The sequence below is a fragment of the Nyctereutes procyonoides genome, unplaced genomic scaffold (genome assembly GCF_905146905.1).
Source record: "Nyctereutes procyonoides isolate TBG_1078 unplaced genomic scaffold, NYPRO_anot_genome, whole genome shotgun sequence".
Lineage (NCBI taxonomy): Eukaryota > Metazoa > Chordata > Mammalia > Carnivora > Canidae > Nyctereutes > Nyctereutes procyonoides.
In genome coordinates this window covers 3,627,303-3,649,195 of record NW_026575030.1, presented here as the reverse complement: position 1 = coordinate 3,649,195, position 21,893 = coordinate 3,627,303, and the positions used below count along the sequence as shown (strand labels likewise).

The 21,893-nt window shown below is 37.9% G+C and overlaps 1 protein-coding gene across 1 annotated transcript in view; it reads left to right on the top strand.

Moving 5' to 3' along the window:
* LOC129503595 (NADH dehydrogenase [ubiquinone] 1 subunit C1, mitochondrial-like) overlaps positions 1-14,915 on the top strand; it is a 30,189-nt gene extending 15,274 nt beyond the window's left edge. The window contains exon 2 of the mRNA XM_055315770.1: positions 14,639-14,915. Within this exon, the coding sequence (XP_055171745.1) occupies positions 14,639-14,915 (277 nt within the window). The remainder of the gene's footprint in view (positions 1-14,638) is intronic.
* Positions 14,916-21,893: the final 6,978 nt, after the last annotated feature.

Genomic DNA, 21,893 nt, shown 5'->3' with positions numbered 1-21,893 from the left:
ATTACACAAGAGGAATTAAAAATAGTGAAACATTCATATTGTGGGGGATGGTGTAAGTGAACTCTGCACTTACTTATCAGAAGGAAGTCCACAGATAGAGTCAGTCTGATAAATGAAGAAGTGGCAATTTGACTATATTACTGAGAGATAACAGAAGTAATCATGCAGAGGAATTAAGAATGCTCTTAAAAAGTTAAACTTGGTTGCTTCTCAAGTGTGGGTCCAGGGTCTGGGTGGAAAGCAAAGAGGGAGGTAGGGCTGGGATGTAGCAGCAAAGTGTTCTGACCTTTTGCAATAAGCTCTTCAGCACCATAGACTTTTTTTTTTTTTTTTTTATAAATGTGCCCATGTACTGCTTTGCTTTAACAAATAGCACAATGTTAAGACCATAGAACCCAAGAAAATGTTCCTCACTTCAGTCATCTGATCGAGTTAGTATTTACTTAAGTTATGTTGCCTGCAAGCTAATGAATTATTTACATCTTCATCCTTCAATTGGTATCCTAGAATGATCCTTTGTTTTTCTTTCTGTTTCTTTTCTTTCTTTTAATCTGTACTCTGCAAACATTTTAGAAATGGTTTCTCTATACAAAAACTTAAAAACTATTTATCCATTTATAGAAAGCTTGTTTCTGATAGACTATTAAGTGAAACAAGGAAGCCTCCTCCAATTCAACTGGCTTAAAACATGCCTATGACAAACAAGTGGTGATGGTTGCATGTCTTTGTGAATATACTAAAAGGACTGAATTGCACACTTTACAGGAGTTAATTTTATGGTATGTGAAATATAGCTCAAAAAATATGCCTATGAAAAAATACTACCAGGGAATAAACTGAAATGATAGCCATTGTGTTATATGTAGGGGGTGTTTTTGCTTTTACTTCCCTTAAGCTTTAGTAATGTAATATAACTTCCATCATTTCAGAAATATTTTAAAGTAGCATCATTAACATTAGTGTGTGGCATCATCTCTATGTGTAACTTTTCCTCTTAATTCCATAACACTTTTTATTTTCTTGTGCACTCTTATGTGCATAATCATTTGCATATTAGTCTATTTTCTTTATAGCTTGGGATTTGGTGTTACTCTCATTTTTGTTTGATTTTTTTCTTTTCATCACCTTGATGCTGCCAAATCTTTACTTGTCATTTGCTTTTTCTGCTCTTTACTCACTGTAACACTTTGCTGCTTTTCTTGAGAACTCTCCCTGAAATACATATAAATGCTTTAACCAAACTGTGACTTCATGATAGAGGAACTGGACTTGCCTGCCTTGAATCTTTCTTCAGTCCAATCAAAGCTTGCAGGCAATCTGGAGGAGGGGGTAAGAAGAACAAGGAGAGTAAGAGGAGGAAAAACATATTTACTGAACCCCTTCCATGTACCAGGCTTTGTACATTCATTTCCTTAATACTCCCCCTCAAGCCTGGGCGGGGGGGGGGGGGGGAGGGCACTGTTTTTCTCTTCTTTTATTATTATTTTTTAAAGTTAAATTCAATTTGCTAACATATAGTATAACACACAGTGCTCATCTCATCATGTCCCCTCCTTAATGCCCAGGGCCCAATTACTCCATCCTCCCACCCTCCTCCCCTTCCACAACCCTTTGTTTCTCAGAGTTGGGAGCCTCCCATGGTTTGTCTTCCTCTCTAATTTTTTCTCACTCAGTTTCTCTCCTTTCCCTTATGATCCCTTTCACTATTTCTTATATTCCACATATGAATCATACTGTCTTCTTTTAAGTTCAGACTCTGTGACTCTGATCACCTAAGCAACTTGCTCAAGGTCATACAGCCGGTAAATAGCAGAAGCAAGTGTCAGACCTGATTCTGGCCTAACTTCAAAACCAGCACTCCCTTGCCCTACACCTTCACGTTTAGTTAGGTCAATTCTGTTGAGACATATTGCCAAGATGGCCTCCAAAGGCTGTGCCAACTTAGACTAATGATTAGTGAATTTTCATGTTTATTGGCCACATATATAGTTGCCATTAGTAGATTTTCTGATGTATATCAGCCATTTATACAATTCTTTCTCTGAATTTCCTGCTTATTCCCTTTTCCTGTTCTCCTACCATGTTATACATTATTTATAATTTTATTGATTTGTTGCACTTGATCTGTATCATGGCTAAGGATTCTTTATTTTCTGTTATACCTGTGATTCTTAGATTGCCATTCACCTCCTGACTTTGTTTATAATACTTTCAAATATAAATTATAAAATACATAATTGTTCACATCTTACCCTGTTCCCTGTATAATTATGTGTCTAATGTTACTCCCAAAATGATTTTACCACCCCTAGGTTATAAAAACATTTCTGTGAATTTTGGTTTTAGTAGTTTTATAATTTTCATTAAACAGTGTTCGGGTCCTTTATCAGGAATTTAGCAGATGATATGAAAGGAAATGAACATTATTCTCTTTGTCTTAAACAATAATCAGATATCCCAAATCAATTCATTTCACTTTATATTCTGAATTTGTATGCCCCCTTTGTGGAATTCTAAATATATACACACAGCATACATAGACTAAATTGAGATACACACACACACACACACACACACACACACACGTCTGTCTTTAAATTTTCTAGTCCATTCTGTTGACTTACTGTCTATTCTTAAACCAGTAGCATGCTGTTAATTTTGAAATTCAGTAGAACAAATCCTATCTTCTTACGGTATCGATTTTATTTATTTACTCATGAGAGACAGAATCTTGATTATTATTTCAGCATTATATTAGAGTTAGTCTTGCACTTCATATTTCATAGCCTCTTTTTCTTGCATATAAAATTTTCAAACTTTACAGTTTCATTTCTCTTTTTTAATGCAAAATAGTAACTCTTCTATATCCAAGTTTAGTTTTTAAAAACCTCTTTAAAGAGAATTCATTGTTAAGGAGCTTAAGGCTTTGTGAGGAAAGCAAAGTTTAGGGAAATCAGGTCATAATTCAACTAGAAAATATATATATAGTTTTCTTAAATGTTTATTAAAATAAAATAATACATCCATTCTGAATTAATTACTAAATTCATCATTTTTTTTTGTTTTAGGGGGACTTTCCAAGACTTCTCTTTTATGAAATTTTAGCAAGATGCATGACTATTTTATCGCACATGATATTCACGAGTCTTTTCCTATTAGTTTTGATCACTACAGTTTAAATTTTATCACTTGGAGTAGTGGACTCCCACTCGCTAGTCTCAAAATGACCCTAAAGAAAGTCATTTGATAGGAGTTAAATATAACTATATATTTGGGATGTGAAGTTGTACAGATCTGGAATCAGAATCAGCTTTGCCTCAGAATTGCTATGTGACTTTGGGCAAGTGAGGTAACCTCTCTACATTAGGTTTCTCCATCTATAAATGGGTGAGAAATAATAATAGTGCTTCATAGATTGTTGAGAAAAGTAAGCTGGAATATGTAAAGTTAACAGCCAGTACTTTCCATGTGATATGTGTTAAATAAATGCTAGCAATATTTTTATTGAGATGGTTGTCACTATCCTTACACTACAAAAAACAATGGTTCATTTGGGTGATAGAAGCAGGGATATTGTGAGGATATTCATGGAAATAGGGCTTTCAGAACCTCCCTGGAATTCAGAGAGAAGCTATGGGGTTAGGCAGGATTGTGGATATTGGCATTCATTCAGACACCAGAGGCATCCTAGGAAGAGTCACTGACCTGAGTCATTTTGGCGAGTTCAGGGATCCCATAACTGCCCTGACTCAGCAGCCCTCCATCTGCACTGCTCCATCTCTCTTCCTACTCACCAATTTCTCATCTCCCCTGTGAATACCTTTTGATTTCAGCTTACTGTAGTTTCTGCTTGTTCATAACTACTTGCTCACCTTTCCTAATAATGCAAAGCTTCAACTTATTCACAATTTGTCAGCCCCATGTCAGATTTCTAGGAGATAGAGTCTGCTTGACCTGATGATGCCCCTGTTTGGAAAGACTTTCTATGCCAAACCATTTCATAGGCCTCAGACACATCTAAAAATTGTTTGGGGGCTAACGCTGCGGTGGGAGAACTGGGGGTTAGGGATTAGGCAGGGGTAGGAGTGGTCATGTGGTATGGAAGATGCCCTACCCCCTCAGTAGGAGCACAGGCCTTGTGGTTCCCCCATGGGGCTGTGTGGTGACCCGTTTGTTCATAGCAATACCTTGAATAAATTACATCTAATCTATTCAACATAGCCCAAAAGGAATCTATCACTCTCCTTCCTTCCATCCATAGGATTATTATTATTTAGGTTGGTTTCCAACTTGGTGTAAAATGGGGAAATTTTTGGCTCAGAGGATCTAGCAAGAATTAAAACGTAGATGCCCAACCTAGCCTTTCTCCCTGTATTACTTTGTTCTTGTTTTAAAATTATTCCCTGGGGGAAAAAATAAAATAATTCCCTAGGGGAAGCTGGGTGGCTCAGTCGGTTAAGCCTCTGAATCTTAATTTCAGCTCATGTCATGATCTCGGGGTCCTGGGATCGAGGCCCATATAAAGCTCTGTGCTCGGCTCAGAGTCTGCTTGGGATTCTCTCTCTCTCTCTCTCTGTTCCTCCCCCTTTTGGTACTCAAACATAAATAAATAAATCTTTAAAAAAATAAATAAAATTAGTTCCTGTTTCTTTCCTTTCTGACCTCCATAAACTATAACTCTAAATTTGAGGGATCTAATACTACCAGAATGACCTGCTTCTGGTTTATATAACACTTGGCCCTTATGTGTATGGTTTATTTTTAGCTCTTCCAGGCTTCCTTTGAACTCCTTTTACTTCCTTTGATTCTTAATTTTTTACTTCCTTTAATCTCAGGGCTTGTGTTACTTCCCCTTCCTCTATTCTTCTGTCTTTCATAGCTTAGGCACCCTCCACAGTGCCTCTCGTCTCCTCTGGGCTTCACCTCCATGGATTTCCCTGGGACCACTTTCCTCCCACTTCTTCCTGCCTCTTGTCATTGAGCTCATGAAGTTTTCTCCTCTATTGACTGAAAACAAAGGAATCTCTAGTGGTCTTGCTACTCTTCCTCAGCAAAGGTTCATCTTGGCAATCACTGTCCACTTTTTCTTATTCATTTAGTTTTATTTCCAGCATTTCCTGAAATTTATCTTCTTGTTTTTATCCAGCCCCTTCTATTGCCCCTATATATCCTTTTTCTCTTATGAAATCAGTTAATTCCCCTGCATTCAAGGGCAAGTGAAACCAGACATTGCCTGTATTAATTTTCTAGGGCTGTTATAATAAAGTATTATGACCCACAGTTCTGGTGGTTGAAAGTCCAAGAACAACATTGGTTTCTTCTGAGACATCTCCTTGGCTTGCTATTGGCCTCCTCCCTGTGTCCTCACATGGTCTTCCCTCTGTGTGTCTATGCCCTAATTTTCTTTTCTTATAGGGACAGCAGTTACACTGGATTATGGCCCATCTGAATGACCTCATTTAAAAATTACCTTTTTAAAGATCCTATCTTCAAATACTATGATATTCTGAGGTACAGGAGGGTGAGCACTTCAACATATGAATTTGGGGAACAGGGACATGATTCAGCCCTTGTTACTGCCTATTCTTTAAAATACAGATCTACATTTTTCTCCTCCTCCATGTTTTCTGATCCCAAAAGTCCGTAGTGACACTGTCCTTATAGAACTTGTGTGGAAGTCATTAGTCATGAGCTGTCTTGTACCATCTCTTGTTTTGCTATATTATTATGGACGATTTGTGTTGTTAACTTCTTATGTTTTATTTCCCCAAATGGGCTAAATGAAGCTGAACCATACCTCTCACTCTTTGAATCAACTGTGATATCAGGTCCAGTACTTTACATGTCATTTGTTTTCAGTAAGTAAGTGTGACAATTTTCGTCAATGTTCTCCTAAATTCAAACCACCTTAAAGCTTGTCATTAATTAATTGTTATCAGTCAACTCCAAAAAATATGTTTTCAGGATGCCTGGGTGGCTCAGCGGTTGAGCATCTGCCTTTGACTCGGCGTGATCCCGGAGTCCTGGGATGAAGTTCCACACTGGGCTTCCTGCATGGGGCCTGCTTCTCACTCTGCCTATGTCTCTGCCTCTTTCTCTGGATCTCTCATGTATAAAAATAAAAAATAAATTAAAAAATATGTTTTCTTTGAAAAAGGGTCCTGTTTGCCCAAATTAGTCAGAACTCAGTCAAGTAGGACCAGGGCAGTGATGAGACATGTTTGAGACTGATTTTATAAGGGTCAAAACCAACTGAGATTACTGGTAAGGTTTGGATAGGGTCAGTTTGGAGCAAGGTCCTTTTAAAAGAAAATATATTTTATTTTAAATTCAATTTGTCAATATATAGTATAACACCCAGTGCTCATCTCATTGCGGGCAATGTCCGTAATAAGACTGTGGTCAGGGAGGCCTGGGTGGCTCAGTGGTTGAGCATCTGCCTTTAGCTCTGGTCATGATCCCGAGGCCCTGGGATTGAGTCCCACATCATGCTCCCCACAGGGTGCCGGCTTCTCCCTTTTCCTATGTCTCTGCCTCTCTCTCTGTGTCTCTCATGAATAAATAAATAAAATCTTAAAAAAAAAAAAAGACTGTGGTCAGAGGGTGGGTGGGTGATGGGGTTCCATTTGATTGGCAAGGTGAGTATGGAACAAAGGACATGCCCAAGTTGCAAGTCAGGCTTTTGTTGGTGAAGCAGGGAGAAATCATCACTAAGGGAACAGCACCCAAGGTGAGTTTGAGAGAGAAATTCTGTCTCAATGCTCAACTAGTCAAGAATTCCTTCACTAACAGGGTGCATGGTTGGAATAATGACCCATGAATAAGATTTCATCTCTCTAGATGGCCCAGTGAGTGCAGCCTTCCAGAGACCCTTAGCTTCTATCTTACTGGAGTCTTATTCTACTGGTGCCTCACTTTCCCTCCCACCCGGCCTTGACACATCATCTCTCTGATATTTCCAAATGGCCGCCAAAGACCAGAGGGCTTGATGCCTTCTCCCATCTTGCCACATCTTCATTACAAATCCTCTCCAAGCAACATGTAACTTCTTTCTCAACAGAACCCTCCCCTCTAAGTAACCCTGGCCTTACTTTCTCAAATCTGGTCATCCAAAATCATTTCTAATACTTTTAAGTTTATTAAGCATTTACTAAATGGTAAGCACTATGGTAAATACTTTAGAAGCATCTTTTCATTACAACCCTCTGAGATAGTATATTGGTTTTCTATTGCTGATATTCTACAACAAATCATCACAAACTTATGACTTAAAACAGCACTAATTTATTTTCTCACATTTTCTGTGGGTCAGAAGTCTGGGTACAGTTTAAGTGGATCCTCTGTTCAGGGTCTTAGAGGCTAAAACAATGTGTCTGCTGGGGCTGTGATCTCATCTGAGGATCTGGTCCTTTTCCAAATTTACTGATTTTTGGAGGAGTTCATTCCTTGCAGCATGATGACCAAGGTCTCGATTTTTCTGCTAGCTTCCAGCAGGGGACTATTTTCAGCTCCAATTGGTCACCCTCAGATTCTTGCCATACAGCTTCTCTACTCATGGGTTGTTTGATTTCTTCTATGTCATTAGGAGAGTCTGTCTGAGGCCTTATCTTCTTCTAAAAGCTTATCTGATTAGGTCAGGCTCACCCAGGATTATCTCTCTTTAATTCCAAGGCAACAGATTAATAACCTACTCAAAGGAGTGATATTTCATGAGATTCACTGGTGCCACCCAATATTCAAGGGGGATGGGCATGCACACCATGGGGCAGAAATCTTGAGGCCATCTTTAGAATGCTGCTCATCACATGGAGGTACCACTGTGACACCCCATATTACAGATGCAAAGAACAGTCACACAGCTTATAAGTGGCACAACTGTAGTGGAGTTCCAGGCATTTGGATTCCCAAAACACTGTTCTAAATGAGTGTATAAGACCACTTTTATTAGCTCAACTTCTGCCTGCAACACTGTCCTTATCCCTATTTCTCCCTGTAAAATTACATTTGTTCTGTCAATGTTCAACTGAATTCTCATGTCCCTGATAAAGTCTTTTTGATTTACCAAGCTTGATGCTGACCACAGTTTACTATCACATCTCTCATATGTTTTCAAAATAATCTGCCAATTAAGTATTTACAGGGCACACTAAGTATCAAGAACTAATGTTCCGTGTTTATGCTAGAAACCTATTGACTGCTTTCTATAACTGACCGTGGTTATCAAACTTACCGTAAAGAACACTTTATCCCTAGGTATACTTAGAAATAAAAAAATAATAAAAGATTTATTTGTTTCCACCCCCTCAAAAATACAATAAATGTTATGCCCTTAGGCTAAGAGATAAACTATTTGGAAAGAGTAAAATGTCTTTTTGGGAATTGGACCAACATGTTGTAGTATCAATGCAACTAAAAATTCAATTCCAGCTAAGTGTGTCCAGGAAAGTGGGTCCAAGAGTTTTGTTTTTTTAATGCAGCAGTTCTCAAACTTGAGTATATCAGAATCACCTGAAAGCTCATTAAAATGTAGATTGTTGAGCCCCCTTCCCAGAGGTTTTGTTTAGCAGGTCAGTAGCAGGGCCTGAGGATTTGTGTTCCTAACAAGTTACCAGTGGGGTCTGGGGACCACACTGAGAAACACTATTCTGGAGGAAAAACAAATAGGCAGAAACTAGAGAATAGCTAATTTTAGCTAAATATTTAGAAGAATCTTTTCTTTTAAGCTGTTGTTACTCTCCCCCAAAGGGCAGACTCTTTCACAAAGAAGGGAATTTTCCTTGAGTAGAAATAAGCAGACATTGGATGATTGCTCGGAGGGGAAACTGTAAAACTGACTGCTGCAGTAAGAAATGGTGTCCTGGGTCCAATCCATGAGGCCAGGACTGATCTGGGGACATTGGTAGGGTGGAGGGAGAGGGGTATGGGATTTTTGCCAGGACACAGCTAGCAGGAAGAGAAGCCTAGGGGCTGAATCAAATGACTTTGGCACTACCTGGAAGAGAGTTTTAATTCACCAACAAGAATGGGAAATTAAAGCAATGTAACTAGGAAGCAAATATTAGACTGAGCAAGGAATACCAGACCTGCACCAATCTAGGAAGGATTATGTGGCTCATAACTGAAGGGTAGGTAGAAATGAAAAAGGTATTTCAGGACGGTAATCCACAAATGCTGGGCATCCCACACAGTGATCCTACTGCACAGGTCTGGTCAAATATTTTGAGATTGAGACAACAGGTGGAAGACAGGGAGGTGGAGAGCAATCACTGCACAGAGCAGAGTTGCTCTGGAGTTTCTCCTCAGACTCAGCTGATCGTCAGTCACCAAGGGGTAACTTTTAACAATGCCAGACCTCAGAGTCCCAGTGGGTGTAGGGTCGGCAATGGAGGGTCACATGTGGTGGGAGAGAGACAGGAACCTGCCATTCCCAGACATCTTCAGGTTTGTAATTCATTAGCCCTGATGATCTCTATCAACATTAATGTTTGGTAGTCGTCCTGGAAGCTCTTTCACAACAGGAGACTTGGCTCTGTGAGTTATTAATCCTTAAGCAATTCCATCCAGTTCTCTTGCTAAGAACACACTTATTTTTACAAGCAGGCCACTGAAGGAAATCATAGTGCTTCTACTTTTATCTTTTTTTTTTTTTTGCATTGAGCTGTGATGTGATAATTCTATTTTCATTAAAAAAAGGCTTCTGCTTTTAATAAAATGAACGGTTTGGAAACAACTGGGTAATAGTGGAGGAGGGAATGTCAAACTTTGAAGACACACGGATCAGGTTTGAATCCCAGCATTGTCACCTTGAGGGAATTGCTTAATCTCTCGGAGTTTTGCTTTTCTTATCAGTACATGGAGAAAAATAGGCCAAGTCGGTGGTGGTTCCGAACTCTGAGGTCACTGTTGTATTTCTAGTTCTTGGCACGTAGGAGTTGTTCACAAAAACATTTGCTGAATGAGCTAATAATTTATATGTAGGCAGTCTAGCACAGCACCTACTTACTAAAAGGGAGTTAGTGTTATTATTGCAAGCTACCCCAACCCCCCCTCCTTTTTTCAGACTCATGCTCAAATACTACAAGTGCTTACACTTCACATTTCAGAAAAATATCATTTAAGGAGGTGTTGAGATTTGGATGTGGCCAAAAGAGACTTTATTTTGACCCATAATTTTTGTAATTCTGGAAAATAAAATATATCCGTGTATTATTTGTTCAATTAGAGAAAAAATGGAAAAATTTCAAAAGTAAAACTAAGAATCTCCTTCACATTACTCCGTATATGGTCTACCAGCCAGCTTAGGAGATCTTGGATATTTTTACTTACCGTCCCGCATGTGCACGTGCGCTCTCTCGCGCGCACACACACACACACACACACACACACACAAATGTGCACACATGTGCACAAACACAACCACACACAACCTCAACTTTCCATCTAATCAACATATTTTCCTTTTCATTGAACAAATTGCTTTGAACGTGTCTTCTACTGGAGAGACTTGTATATCTCTTCCTATTCAATAGTTTCCTCACTCTGCCATCTGAAGTTCCTTATCATGTTCAGAACAATTCTGATCAATTTATTTAAGTCTTTTATCTTAAGAAGGACTCTAGTTAACTAGTCTCTCTCTCAGTGCTGTACGCTATTGTATGCAGCCTGGGCTGAGAGTGGTCTCTTAATCCTTTGTTGTCTGCCCCCAAATTCTCCATTTGACAGCCATCGGTCCTGGCAGGGCCATCCAGGTTGGGTCTCACTTGACCTACTGGTCTCTTTCTGTCATGCATTGACTCCTCAACTTCTCCAGCAGATGATGAATTCCTTGGGAGTAGAGCCTAAGCCTGTAACCTGTTTACATCTCTTTTGCCCAGCAGTGCTTTAGTCATGTAGGAAGTGCTCCGTTGGATGGCAACTGGACTTTTGCTCTTGTATTTTTTTTTAAATAATTGATTTAGTCACTACTTTTAATCTACAATAAATAGAAGTTGTGCCCAAGGAGCAACTTTCCATTTTTATAACAAGTAACTTCTAACTGTCTACTGTTTTTCAGGGTCATTTCTGATCAAATTTTAAAAATGTGAACATTGTAACTTCTATTGGCCATGTACTTAAACCTGTCCTGGGTTTTATTTGAAGACTCTTTGTTGTTTTTTTCTCTCCCTCTATTAATTTGGTTAAAGACTATCCTTAACTTCTGATTTGTTCTTGCAGAATATGCTGATTTTGTAGCTTATTTTTCGTGACAACTAAGTCATTGGATGAATTGGAAAAGTATGTATATTGGAGAAATTTCAACATCTTCTCATCCACAGTGTTTTTTGTTTGGTTGCTTGGTTTTTGGTTTTTCTTAGTAAAGACTACTAGCTTTGGGAAGTCCCGGGTTTGAATTCTAGGTCTGCCATTTAGTAGTGTGGCTGTGGACTACTTCTTTCACTTTTCTAAGTCTTAGTTCCTTGTTTGTAATAGTAAAAGAAAAAAAACACACTGCCTATTTTTAATTATTGTGAGGATTAAATGAGAAAATGACATTAAAGACTTCGCTCAGTGGCCAGTCCACAGATAATGCTTAATAAATAGCACCTATGATTATTAACCAGTTGGATATTGTGGACTTTATTCACTCATTTATTCATCCATTAATACATTATTATAGTGTACCTGTTATAACAAAGCCATTTCCCTAGGTATTCAGAGAAATAATTTTTCTTTCTCAATCAAGACATTCTTCCTGGTATTACTAAATGAACATACATTTGTGTGTGTATATAGGTAATGTCTTTTACTACGTCCACATATTTAACTATACAAACAATGGTGATATAAGTACTGGCAGTAAACATGCTTTTTTAAAAATTTAAGTATGATTAACATACAATGTTATATTAGTTTCAGGTATATACATGCTTTTTAATCTCATTTAAGCAACAAGTCTCTATTAAATGTTCTCAATACTCAATACTCTGAGGAACTCAGAGGTGCTACATGCATAGCATTTCTTATAAGACATTTCCATGAGGCTGTAGAGATAAATATAACAAAGAAGGACTGCATATAATTAGGATATCAAGGCACAAAATTGCAGATCAGTGGCTCTCAGCCTGCTCTTAGCCAGGACACATCCAAGGGATTGTGATTCACACTCTCCAGTTAATCATGGTTGTGCCAACATCTGCTCTGTCCCCTATTACTCTTGCTCAACAGGATTGAATGAGTAAGGGCAGTGCAGAGATACGCATAGTTCTGAACTCAATCTTTGGAGCTAGCTGGTACAAATTATTTTGCTTAGGTTGAGAAACAGTCAGAAAAGGACCATAAACTGAAATGGCTGCAGTAAGTGGAATGAGCTGAATGTGAGAACCCACAGAAAGCTGTTGGGAAAACCATGGTGCATAGGATTACATGCCTTCTAAACAGGACTATGCTCATGTGGCTCTATGAATCACAGGACTGATACCGACAGCAACTCTGGTGTCTCAAAAAACTCAGACATCTGGAATCTTAGGTGAAGTTTTTGGACCTGAATGTTGTTTCAAACAATTTTAAAACACTGTGAGACAAATAAAATATATCAGTTTGTGGCCAAATTTACAGACCAAATTCTATTGATATTATACCCTCATCAGTTAAAAAAAAAAAAAAGAACATGCAATTCAGAATGTAATTTATAAATTATTTACATGTACTCAAAAATCTACAAATTCAATGTGAATAATGCCTTCTTTCTTTTAGGAAAAAAGTAAATCTAAATAAATGTTCTCACATTTCCCTTTTGCACCAAGGTACTAGTATACCTTGGTAAGTGGTCCTGAGGAGACCACTGCCTGAACTCTGGCTGCTGGAGGAGTTTGAAGGTTGTGAGACATAGAGAAGTGAAAAGTAAGTCTCTCTTGCTCTCTCACGCCTGACACCCAAGTTCCCAATTTCCTTCCCCAAAGCAGCTACTATAAATAGTTGGGGTTTTTGTGTGTGTGTGTGTGTATTTTTCTTCATTTATTAATTTATTCAAAAGAGATGTATTAATAGCTGTCATGTACTAGATCCTTCTTTAGGAGCTTGGGGATAAGTGCAATAAATAAAACAGACAAATATAGCTTCTGTCATGGGATTGTAGTGTAGCGTTCCTCATGGGACACTTAACTACATTCTGTTGGGGGAGACAGCTAATAAACAACTAAATATTAAGTATATAATTAAATGTTAACTGGTGCTAAGTGCTATGAAGAAAAATAGAGGAGGGTGGGGTGATAGCTAATGATAGGTAGGTGGTGTGTAGGGAGGGAGGGTCCAGAGACAGGAACTAAGAAAGTTTCCTCTGGGGAGATGAGATTTGAGCACAGATCTGAGTGAGTAGCCAGCCTCATAGTATCTGGGAAAAGCACTCTAGGCAGAGTGGAAATGAGTTGCAAAGACCCTGAGGTGAGAATGAACTAGAACAAGAAAAGCATGAGGTCAGAACCAGATCACATGATGCTAGGAGCTCTGGTGAGGAGTCCAGTTTTATTTGGTGGATTGAAAAAATGCTTTAAGAATTTTGAACAGGGGGAGAGTATGATGTAATTTCTCTTTTAATTGGATTCCTTGGGCTGCTGTGTGGAGACTAGACCAAAGGATGGAAGCAGGGAGGCCAGTCAAACAATGAGAGGCTGCTAACCTAGTGTAGGTATTGAATGATGGCTTTCTGAAGGATAAGCACAATGCAGGGGAGAGATATGGCTGGAATTGGGGTTTATTTTGAAGGTAGACTCAACAGAGATTTTGATGAATTATTCTAGGCATATAAAAACATATTTATATTTGCCACTCTCTCCATTTCTAAAACACAGATGATTCTTTAGTATACAAGCTTTCTCTAATGCTGATTGTGAAATACAGCAGGTCCTCTTCCCCTCACTTACCATTTCCTCCTTCCCAGAGGCAGCAGCTTCATATTCAACTCAAGCTTGGATTCTCTCAGTGACTTCCAGAGAAAAGGTATATGAGAAATAAATGTTTTAAGATCTTGCATGCCCTTTAAGTCAGCTTGTGAGCCAGCACAGAAGCCTCTCCCTCAGAATACTGACATAACTCCAGCATATTCCAAGTCCATTGATTAAATAAAGCTCCAAAATATCAGGTTCTGGCTTAATTTCACAAACAAATAAAAGCATTCCTACTTAAGGGAACAAACTTTCCCACTATCAGCAAGGAGGAACTCTGTAGAGGAAGGACCAATGGGAAAGAGCAGATAAAACACAACAGCAAACTGTATGCAGCATACACCAGAATCACTCCCTAAAGATGTTGTTGTTGTTATTATTATTGCTTTTTTGCTGGGTTTTTTTCCTTTTTTTTTTTTTCTTTCTCATTCTTTCCCCCTTCCTTTTCTGGACCAAATGACTAGAAGGGGTAATTCATATCAAAAGAAAGAACCAGAGATAATACTCTCTGCCATAGATTTAATCAATATGGATATAAATAAAATGTCAGAAATGGAATTCAAAACAATGATTATAAACATACTAGTAGGTGGAAAAGCATAAAAGACACTAGAGAATCCTTTAGTTCAGAAATAAAAGAATTAAGATCGAATCAGACCAAAATAAAAAAAAAATGCTATTACTGAGATGCCGTCAAAATTGGAGTCTTTAACTTCTAGGGTAAACGAGGCAGAAGAGAGAGTCCATGGGGCCCAGTCCAGCAAGATGGCGCTGCCCACATTGTTGCACCTGTTCTCCAAGCTCCTGTCTCCTACCATTCTCCCAGGTGGCTCTTCAGCGCGATCAAAGTTCTATGTTCAGGAGCTGCCACAGGACAGACTTGATTGGCTGAAAGTTGGACTGACCTTGGGCACCTCTGTATTCTTGTGGATCTACCTCATCAAACAACATAATGAAGATGTTTTAGAGTATAAAAGAAGAAATGGATTGGAATAAACTATTGAAATACTAATACAAGATGATCCATGTTGTAATTATACCAGTTCCTTTGGATTCACCAACCTATTGAGTTGTAAATGTGAGAGAAAAAGTTATATGTGAATATGTGAATGTATGTCAAATGAACATTTGTGTTTTGCATCTTTAAATGAAAAAATAAAAATACTTCTGTATTCTTCAAAAAGAGTGAGAGAATCCATGATGTAGAAGACAAAATGATAGAAAGTAAGGAAGCTGAGAAAAACAGAGAAAGACAACAATTGGATCATGAGGAGAGGCTTTGAAGAATTGATGATACCATAATAATAACAGGTGTTCTGTAAGATGAGAAAAAAGAGAGAGAGAGAGGCAGAAAATTTATTTGAACATATTATAACTGAGAACTTCCCTAATCTGGGGAAGGAAACAAGCATTTAAGTCCAAGAATCACAGAGAACCTCTGTAAAATCAATAAAATAGATCAACATCCCAACATATAATAGTGAAACTTGCCAATTTCAGAGATAAAGAGAATATCCTGAGGGCAGCTCAAGAGAAGAGGTCCATAACCTACAAGGGTAGAAATATAAGGCTGGCAGCAGGCCTGTCCACAGAGACCAGGTAGGCCAGAAAGGACTGACATGATATATTCAAGGTGCTAAATTAGAAAAACATGCAACCAGGAACACTTTATCCAGGAAGGCTATCATTCAGGATGAAAGGAGAGATAAAGAGCTTCCAGAACAAATAGAAACCAAAATAATTTGTGATCACTAAACCAACACTGCAAGAACTATTAAAGGGGATCCTTTAAGCAAAGAGAAAGCCCAAAAGTAACACAGACCAGGAAGTAACAGAGACAATATACAGAAACAGGGACATTACAGGTAATACATGGCATTACATTCATATCTTTCAGTAATTACTCTGAATGTAAATGGGCTAAATGCCCCAATCAAAAGACACAGGGTACAAAATTGGATAAAAAGTAAGACCCATCCATATGCTGTCTACGAGATTCATTTTAGACCCAAAGACACATCCAGACTGAAGTGACTGAAATGGTGGAGAACCATTTATCATGCTAATGAACATCAAAAGAAAACTGGCATAGCAATCGTTATATCAGACAAATTCGATTTTAAACCAAAAACTGTAATAAGAAGGCCATTATGTCATACTTAAAGGGTCTAACAAGAATATCTAACTATTGTAAATATTTATGCCCCTAACTTGAGAGCCACCAATTATATAAACCAATTAATAACAAAATTAAAGGAATACATTGATAATACAATAATAGTAGGGAATTTTAACACCCCACTCACAGCAATGGACAGATCATCTAGGCAGAGGATCAACAAGGAAACAAGGACATTGACACACTGGACCAAATGGACTTCACAGATATATTCAGAGCATTTCATCCTAAAGCAACAGAATACACATTCTCCATGAGTGAGCATGGAACATTCTCCAAAATAGATCACATACTGGTCACAAAATTAAGTCTCAACCAGTACCAAAAGACTGGGGTTATTCCCCATTCTCAGACCTCAATGCTTTGAAACTTGAACTCAATTCCAGGAGGAAATTTGGAAGAAACTCAAATATTTGGAGGCTAAAGAGCATCCTACTAAAGAATGAATGGAACCACCAGGAAATTTAAAAAGAATTTAAATAATTAATGGAAGCAAATGAAAATAAAAGCACAACAGTTCAGAACCTTTGGGATATAGGAAAGGTGGTCCTAAGAGGGAAGTGTATAGCGATACAAGCCTTTCTCAAGAAACAAGAAAAACCTCAAATACACAAGCTAATCCTACACCTAAAGGAGCTGGAAAAAGAATAGCAAATAAAGCCTAAACCCAGCAGGAGAAGAGAATTAATAAAGATTAGAGCAGAAATCAATGGAATAGAAACTAAAAGAACAGTAGAACAGATCAACAAAACTAGGAGCTGATTCTCTGAAAGACTTAATAAGATAAAAAAAACTCCCAGCCAGATTTCTCACAAAGAAAAGAGAAAGGACCCGAATTAATAAAATCACGAATGAAAAAGGAGAGATCACAACCAACACTGAAGAAATGCAATTATAAGAACATATTATGACCAACTATAGGTTAACAAATTAGGCAATCTGCAAGAAATGGATGGATTTCTAGGAACATAAAAACTACCAAAACTGAAACAGGAAGAAATAGAAAACTTAAATAGACCCATAATCAGAAAGGAAACTAAAGCAGTAATCAAAAACTTTCCAATAAGCAAGAATTCAGGGCCTGATGACTTCCCAGGGGAATTTTACCAAACATTTAGAGAAGAATTTAATACCTATTCTTCTGATGCTGTTTCAAAAAAAAAAGAAAGAAAGAAAGAAAAAGAAAGAAAGAAAGAAAGAAAGAAAGAAAGAAAGAAAGAAAGGGAAGGAAAACTTCCAAACTCATTCTATGAGGCCAGCATTACCTTGATCCCAAAACCAAAGACTTCACCAAAAAAAGAGAATTATAGACCAATATCACTGATGAACATGGATGCCAAAATTCTCACCAAGATACTGGCCAATAGGATCCAACATTACATTAAAAGGATTATTCACCACAACCAAGTGGGATTTATTCCTAGGCTGTAGTTCAACATCTGCAAATCAATCAATGTGATACATCACATTAATAAAATAAAAGACAATACCATATGATCCTCTCAATTGATACAGAAAAGGCACTTGACAAAAAACCGCATCTTTTCTTGATTAAAACTCTTCACAATATAGGGATAGAGGGAACATATCTCAGTATCGTAAAAGCCATCTAAGAAAAGCCCACAGTGAGTATCATTTTCAATGGGGAAAAACTGAAAGCTTTTCCCCTACATAGAGGAACACAACAGGGATGTCCACTCTCACCACTGTCATTCAATATAGTACTAGAAGTCCTAGCCTCAGCAATAAGACAATAAAAAAGAAATAAAAGGCATCAAAACCAGCAAAGAAGAAGTCAGACTCTCACTTTTTCTATATGACATGATACTTTACACAGAAAACCCAAAAGATTCCACCAAAAAATTGTTAGATCTCATATAGGATTTCAGCAACATGGAAGGATATAAAATCAATGCACAGCAATCAGTTGCATTTCTATACACTAACAATGAGACAGAAGAAACAGAGATAAAGTAATTGATCCCATTTACAATTGCACCAAAAACCAAGATAACTAGGAATAAACCTAATCAAAGAGGCAAAGGATCTGTACTCTGAAAATTATACATCATATGACAGAAATTGAGTAAGACACAACGAAATGGAAAAACATCCCATGCTCATAGATGGGGAGAACAAATATTATTAAAATGTCTATGCTACCCACAGCAATCTACATATTCAATGCAAGTCCGTATTCAAATACTATCAACTTTTTTCACACAGGAGGAACAAATAATCCTAAAATTTGTATGAAATCAGAAAAGGCCCTGAATTGCCAGAGGAATGTTGAAAAAGAAAAACAAAGCTGGTGGCATCACAATTCCATACTTCAAGCTATATGACAAAGCTGTAATCATCAAGACAGTATGATAGTGGCACAAAAACACATAGATCAATGGAAGAGAAGAGATAGCCCAGAAACGGACCCTCAGCTCTATGGCCAAATAATTTCGGCAAAGCAGGAAAGAATAGCCAATGGAAAAAAGACAGTCTCTTCAACAAATGGTGTTGGATAGCCACATGCAGAAGAATGGAACTGGACCACTTTCTTACACCATACACAAAATAAATTCAAAATGGATGAAAGACTTTACTATAAGAGAAGAAACCATCAAAATCTTAGAGAACAGTGACAGAAACTTCTTTGACCTCAGTCATACCAACTTCTTACTATATACATCACCACAGGCAAAGGAAACAAAAGCAAAAATGAACTATTGAGACTTCATGAAGATAAACAGCTTTTGCACAGCAAAGAGAACAGTTGAAAGAATCAAAAAACAACTGACAGAATGGGAGAAGATATTTGCAAATGACATATCAGATAAATGGCTAGTATCTAAGATCTATAAAGAACTTATCAAATTCAACACCCAAAGAACAAATAATCCAGTCAAGAAATGGGCAGAGGGCATGAACAGACATTTCTCCAAAGAAGACATACAAGGGGCCAACAAACACATAAAAAATGCTTGACATCCCTTGGCATCAGGGAAATACAAGTCAAAACCACAATGAGATACTACTTCACAGGGGTCAGAATGGCTAAAATTAACAAGTCAGGAAACAACAAATGCTGGTGAGGATACAGAGAAAGGAGAACCCTCTTACACTGTTGTTGGGAATGCAAGCTGGTGCATTCTCTGGAAAACAGTATGAAGGTTCCTCAAGAAGTTAAAAATATAGCTACTCTATGACCTAGAAATTACACTACTCAGTATTTATTCCAAAGATTCAAATGCAGTAATCCAAAGGGTACCTGAACCCCAATGTTTATAGCAGCAATGTCCAGGATAGCCTAACTATGGAAAGAGCCCAGATGTCCCTTGACAGATAAATGGATAAATTGGATGATATAGGGAATCCCTGGGTGGCTCAGTGGTTAAGCACCTGCCTTTGGCCCAGGGCATGAACCTGGGGTCCCGGGATCAAGTCCCACAAGAGGCTTCCTGAATGGAGGCTGCTTCCCCTCTGCCTGTGCCTCTGCCTCTCTCTCTGTGTGTCTCTCATGAATAAATAAAATCTTAAAAAAAAAGATGTGATACACACACACACAATGGAGTATTACTCAGCCATCAAGAAGTATGAAATCTTACCATTTACAACAATGTGGAAGGAACTGGAGGGTATTATGCTAAGTGAAATAAGTCAATTGATCAGAGAAGGACAATTATCATATTGTTTCCTTCTGATGTGGAATTTAAGAAACAAAACGGGATCATAGGGGAAGAGAGGGAAAAATAAAATATGAAATCAGAGAGGGAGACAAACAGTAAGAGACTCTTAAGTATAGGAAACAAACTGAGAGTTGCTAGAGGGGAGCTTGGTGGGGGGTGGGGTGGGATAACTGGGTGATAGGAATTAAGTAGGGCAAGTGATATAATGAGCACTGGGTTTTCTATGCAATGGTTTTATATGAACTTTACATTGGAAACTAATGATACACTATTTGTTAAGTAATTGAATTTAAATAAATAAGTTAAAAAAGATCTTGCATGCCCTTTTAAAAACTGTTGTATTTAAATGCTAGTTTTGTTGGGTGTGCCATTCTAGGTTGTTAATTATTTTCCTCAGAATTTTGAAAGCCATTCATCATTGCTTTGTAGCTTTCTTTTATTTTTTCAAAGATTATTTATTTAAATATTTATTTTTTGAGAGGGAGAAAGAATCTGAAGCAGACTCTGCTGAGCTCCGAACACAATGTGGGGCTTGATCCCATGACTGCAAGACAATGGCCTGAACCGAAATCAAGAGTCAACTGAGTCAATCAAGAGTCAATCAAGAGTCAATCAACTGAGCCATCCTGTCTCCTCACTTTGGAGCTTTCAATGCTCCTGTTCAGGAGTTAAAATTCAATCTATGTCAAAGGTTGAAGAGAGTCAATATCAGAAATAAATGGAGAAAGCTGAAGTAATTGCTTGCTATAGTAAGGAAAAGCCATGCTGACCAGGCACAGTCTCTCCAAGCAGAGTAGACTGCCAAGCTTGTCTAGGTTTCGGGGGAAGCATGGGGTTCAGAGACTGGTGGGCCTTGAAGGCTTCAGTGGGTTGCTATCATTTGTAGTGGTTGTCCTAGTTCTTTGGGTGTGCTTAATGGAGCGAATCAATCCCTGAGTGGTCAAAGGTAAAAAATGAAGGATTCATCTGATTTGTTGGCTGGGAAAGACATGTTCACTGGAAGGAGTGGACTTGGATCAATTAAATGAGGTTAAAATCAGTTTTAAGGGCCACTTGTTACCATGACTACAGAACAATAGCCTTTATTGTCTTTGCCTTTAGTATTTGACAACGTAGTTACACTAGACTGATTTATTTTTACTTGCTAAATGTTTCAGTCTGGAAACTCAGATCATTAACTATCTCCTCCTCTCTATTTTCTCTTTCTGGCCTTTTACTTTTTAATGCCACTATTCCTTGATCAATTTCCTAATTCTTAGTTTTTAACTCGTATTTTCCATTTCCTGTTCTTTTTTTCTGGTAAAATTTCTCAGCTTTATGTTCCAATCTTTCTATTAAAAATTTTCATTTCAGGACGCCTGGGTGGCTCAGTGGTTGAGCATCTGCCTTTGGCTCAGGGCTTGATCCCAGTTCGGGGATCGAGTCCCACAATGGGCTCCCTGTGAGGAGCCTGCTTCTCCCTCTACCTATGTCTCTGTCTCTCTTGTGTCTCTCATGAATAAATAAATAAAATCTTTAGAAGAATTTTCATTTCTATTCTTGTATTTTATTTCTAAGACCTTCTTTATGTTTTTGGAACATTCCATTTATTTACCTGTTTATTTTTGGGTAGAATTCTGTTCTTTTTTTTTTTTTTTCATAATTATGGTAGCTTCTCTTTGTGAGGTTTTTGATAATTGGTTTTTCTTCAAAAACCCTTTTTTTTTTCAGGGATCCCTAGGTGGCTCAGCAGTTTAGTGCCTGCCTTTGGCCCAGGGCATGATCCTGGAGTCCCAGGATCGAGTCCCGCATTGGGCTCCCTGCATGGAGCCTGCTTCTCCCTCTGCCTCTCTCTCTCTCTCTCTCTGGGTCTCTCATGAATAAATAAAATCTTAAAAAAAACAACAACAACCTTTTTTTCTCTTTATTTTATTTTCTATCTTCTACTTTAAAGGTTTTCCTTGGATATCTCACAGTATTTGTACCTGATAATGTTTAAGACTGAGATACTAAAATACTATCTGGAAACTCTGAGGATATGAGGAAGGGATTGGTCTGATGTAAGATTTACTGTAGGAGCATCAGGGTGGGCTTATTGAAAGAGAAACCTTCCAATGTCAGTATCTTTCCAATGTT